The sequence below is a fragment of the Electrophorus electricus genome, chromosome 17, assembly GCF_013358815.1.
Source record: "Electrophorus electricus isolate fEleEle1 chromosome 17, fEleEle1.pri, whole genome shotgun sequence".
Taxonomy (NCBI): domain Eukaryota; kingdom Metazoa; phylum Chordata; class Actinopteri; order Gymnotiformes; family Gymnotidae; genus Electrophorus; species Electrophorus electricus.
Window position 1 is genome coordinate 6,660,659 of NC_049551.1, and position 4,667 is coordinate 6,665,325.

Sequence of the window (4,667 nt, forward strand, 5' to 3'; positions counted from 1 at the left end):
GGCTTGCTAAAACATTATTCCCTCGGCTGCCCAGTAAACTGCAGCGAACATGCAGGACTTCAGCCAGACGAAATTACGCAGGCAGTGTTTTTCTGCTGCAAGTTGTCCGGCGGCGACCGCTAGTGACACGAAGCTATGTTCATTAGTGCGCATATACTTGCGCTAATTAGTCTGCTGTTTTCGGTGAGAAAGCTGCAACCCCGTCCTTGGACACATGCGACTGGTTTGGGTGTACGATCAACGGTGCCACAAAGGTACCTTTTGGTCCGACATTTTCGGTACTCGCCTCAGGAGACCGGTCGCTTACTAGAATTTGCTATCAAAACAGATGCAGTGCTCGTGCGACCCCCGCTCCGTGTGTGGGCGCAAGGCTCGGGTTACACATCATTACGCCCGAGTCGCAGAGGAGTAAAATCTAAAACCGGGGGATGAATCCTTCTCGGAGCGATCATTTATTCGGTTTATCTCGTGGGAGTACGAATTCTTTTATTCATAAGGTGCATGTTATGTCACTTCCATTAGGGTCCTTTGTACTTACATGCATTAATTGCTGTGGGCTTTTTTGTACATTTTCATAATTGCCAGCGACATCTCCATGGTGCACTCAAAATTGGCGCGTTTTCCATTTGCACGAAGACAAATGTTAACAGTAATAATAACAAAATTCACGAACATCACAAAGGTGCATTCACAGCCAGAAGAGACAGCTTGTCTTGAAAACACCGCGTTAATTTTATAGTGTTAACTTGCAAGTTAAAAGTGAGTGCTTGCTGTTGTTCAGAGTCTGTGCGCGTTTAGCGCATTAGGTGTGATCAACTCTTAGTTTTAAGGTGGAGGGGCAGTTTGGGAGGAGGTGAGTAAGCGCGGGGGCTGGAAAACCGGCCGCCACGACGCTAATGCTGAGTGGCAGTCGATAATACCAAGCCGTATCACAATCTGCCCTCTGGGCCCTATAGCTCTTCACCATCCGCAACCAAGGTAGAAACACACAGCGCTCTCCTTACTTTTGCTTATGCTAGCCATATAGAGTCCATCAGAAAAAAAAGAACTAAAAGGATATAACAAACATATATTTTGTACATAACTTATTGTTAAAACCATAAATGGTCAACATTAAGCAGCAGCGCGTGATTATTAAATAATAGTTGTGATCAGAAATAAGACTGTTCGCAGATTTGTTAGGTCATATTCTTTAAATGTGCCAGTACGTGCAAGTGATGTTTCAAGAAACTGTTGTGACGCATTCAACATTTCCAGAAATTTAAATTAGATTCCCTTGTGATGATGCTGCCATTTCGAATGTGGCTCGTGGGACTTCAATATCCGCACTGCAACTAATCCAATTACACGAATCATAAACTGTGATTGGCGGGTTTGTTGTTGGCCCTGATTCCTTCGGAGTATTTTCCAATTAGGCTTATTTCTAAAATCTAAGAATATTATTGTAAAATTTGTAACCACGTTATTCTCGGAAGGGGCTATTTGCACAAGACAGCACGGGAGTGCCAAGCATCAGCACATGATTTTAGAGACACACCGCACCCATCGCCTTTTCTGAGTATTATGTGTATGTAAAATAAGTGGACTGAAATACACATGATACGTACAAATAAGAGTTTCTAAATGTGGACAGAATGTGAGGATGACGCGAGAGAGATGGATGAAAGTCAGCGACTGCGTGAGAGACAAAGAGCGGAAAACTGAAGGAGCTCGGGAAATTGAGCGGAAATGGAGCAGTGGAGCTGAACTGCCTGCGTCATGGTGGTTTCAGCCGTTCGGCTCCACTCCAGCTCCGATTAAGGGCACCTCAGACACCATCAACAGGCCAAGTGGGAAAAGTCGGCTTTTAAGGGACTGCTGAAAGCTGTTACGAGAAGGGACCGTCTTAACTCACTCTCTAATCACGAGCTGTAATTTTCCATCGTTTGACTTCTGAATGCATTAATTATTGCTTAATGAATGAAATAATGGTCTCGAAAACTTTGCACGAACGTGTATATTTCACAATTTACGCCACAGCACCCTCCGTTCTTAATGGAGATACCGTTTCATTCATGCCGTTTCCGTTCATTCATCGGAGTAGCGTAGCGTACCCTCAGAGTTCAAACAAGACACGAAATTCTTATCAATGAAGAGTCTGACGTCAAACACGCCGCGATGACTTTTCGATCACGTGTGCAGACGCGTCTGTACATATTGGCGTTGCGCTGTCCGTGGTGCCGAAAAAAAAATCACGCGCCACATTCATGTGCAATGAACAAATGACATCTCTCACATGGGCAAAAAAGACTGAAGTGTAAACGAAATATTAGGTTGAGGGGAAAAGAAACTTTTCCCTCAGTTTTGAATGCGATTAAGGACCTTCACTGTCTTTGAACTTCATTTGTTATACACAAAGCGGCACAGACACGCTTCTGAGTTGCAGCAATTTTTTTTGCGGGATAGCAGGTGAGTCGCGCTTCTATGATTAAAATGTTAAAATGTTAAAATGCATATATAGCTAAAGTATAAGAGATAATATTAAGGAGTTCCGGATTGAACGCTTTATAGAATCGATAACTAACGCTGATACAGAAGGGAAGATCAGATCTCCGTTTCCAGGAGACTATGATAAAGGTCCGACTAAGAAGAAGAAGAAGAAAAAAGACGACAGCAAAGAAGAGTTAATTTGACTGGATAATCACAACTAACAGTAATATACTTCAAGGCTAGGCTTAACCAGATCAAGGGAAACCAGTCATATATTTCTGAATGAATCACGGCAATCGACTATGTGGAAATATGGGGGAAAATGTGTCAGAAACGATTGCTGTGCTTTGACAAGAAAACTTGGAATTTCTTAGTTGTGGAAAAATGTGATATAAATATCCATTTATTTACAGGGAGTTACACGTCAATGATTCTAACAACAGTTTAACTGGTGAATAATACATCGTTATAAGTTTACACGTAATGTTTATATAACCCAATACAAAAACTTTTATATAGCCTAGTTTCTTGGAGAGAAACTTCATTTTCCTACTGCTGTAAATTTATTGAATTAAGATATTTAAAAAAAAAAAAAATCTTCGAAGTAATTTTGACAAACGTAGGCTCAACAGGAGTCCATGTATAGTTCCAGCCATATAGAAAATGGCATCTCAGGACATAACATGGATTATAACATGGATTTACGCAATATGAGGAATACAGAGACGCGAAGTCATTCAGGGTACACGCTAATTTTCCTGGAAGTGTCGTGCACGGTAGCCACACAATAGCTCCATTCCTATAGCTACTGCGAAATGGCACACTGTTGGTATTATTGTAGTAACCTTTCTCGCAATAATCGATTCGAGGTGTAAAACACGTTTGTGAAAACTTACATTGCGAAGAAACATTCATTTTAATGTAGGCAGTATGATAATCGGCTGCGAAACAATCAAAACGCGCCATGCAACAGCAGCCAAAGAATTTGGCTATCAAGCCCGTCCTACGGTGTCGTGGCACAGTGTACCTGGCTTGTGATTCCAGATGACGGCTGACGCCACATAGCATCATATAAACGACTTGGATTTTTTTTTTTCCGTGGTTGCATGCTACGTGATTAAATAAATAAATAAATAAATAAATAATAATAATTAAAAAACCCGTACCTAACAATTATGTGTCGTTAAACAGTTTAATTTCTCCGAAGCTTTTAAAAACACCATTATAAGATGGTACTGGGTTTGACTGAAAAATGAATGTTTCACACTAGAATTCCCATGGGAAAGTTAGCGTTACTGTTAATAATAACCAAAGTACATTTGATCAGGGAAAGTGGATGTGGATGTGGCAGCATGTGATGCAGAAAGGACCCAGTCTGACTTCTGTTTGTTGTTGTTATCTCTGCAAGGTACTTGCCCCGTCCCCTCTCCCCTGGCCCCATCCGGTCTGCTCTGAATGGTCATGATCTGCTGCCATCCCTCCTCCAGCACCTCTGCTCTCCTGCTCAGCTTCCTACTCTGCATCACTCCATTGCTGTCCACTGCCACCCCACTGCTTGCTGAGAGCCCTCTCACCGGCACGAGCAATGAGACGCTCCAGCCGGCGCACCAGGACCCGGTGGAGGCAGACGGGGGGGATAGGGCACACGGGAAAGTGGACAGCATCTTCCAGCAATCGGGGCAGAGCCGGATTGTGGGCGTAGACCCTGCTAGGGCACTGGCTTCTGTTCTCCTGGAGGCTCTTGACCATCCAGCCAGGGAAGAGATAGGTGGTTGGGTGGAGTCAGAGGAGTATCCACGGAGAGAGCTGGCACAGGCCACGTGGAGGGACCAGGAAGGCCGCAGAGAGATGGCGCGAGGTGGGGTAGAGGAGGAGCGGAAGACCACGCCGCAGTCGGGAGTGAGCAAGGCGGCACAGGGAGAGGTGAAGGGACGAGAAGACACAGAGCCATGGCTTTCAGATAAGGGCAATGACACAGGTAACAACCGGAGCAAGCTGGAGGGAAAGGAAAGGCTTCTGCAGGACTTGCTCAGTAAGAAAGCACTTGTCCCACCTGGAATCACTACTGCCCTTCAGCGTAAAGCCAGGGGCTACTTCCAGAACATCGACCTTGGGCTGCAGGACAACGAGATCCTCCCACCTCTCAAGGGATACCGAGCCTACAATCAGCAATTGGCTCTGGCCAGCAAGAAGCTGAA

The 4,667-nt window shown here is 44.4% G+C and overlaps 1 protein-coding gene across 1 annotated transcript in view; it reads left to right on the forward strand.

Annotated features, from left to right (window-relative positions):
* Positions 1–2,269: 2,269 nt before the first annotated feature.
* The window catches only part of si:dkey-175g6.2, a 4,718-nt gene continuing 2,320 nt past the window's right edge, over positions 2,270–4,667 (forward strand). The window contains exons 1-2 of the mRNA XM_027020951.2: positions 2,270–2,448; positions 3,878–4,667. The exon at positions 3,878–4,667 is cut by the window's right edge and continues 2,320 nt beyond it. Coding sequence (XP_026876752.2) covers positions 3,925–4,667 — 743 coding nt within the window. The 5' untranslated portion in view covers positions 2,270–2,448; positions 3,878–3,924. The remainder of the gene's footprint in view (positions 2,449–3,877) is intronic.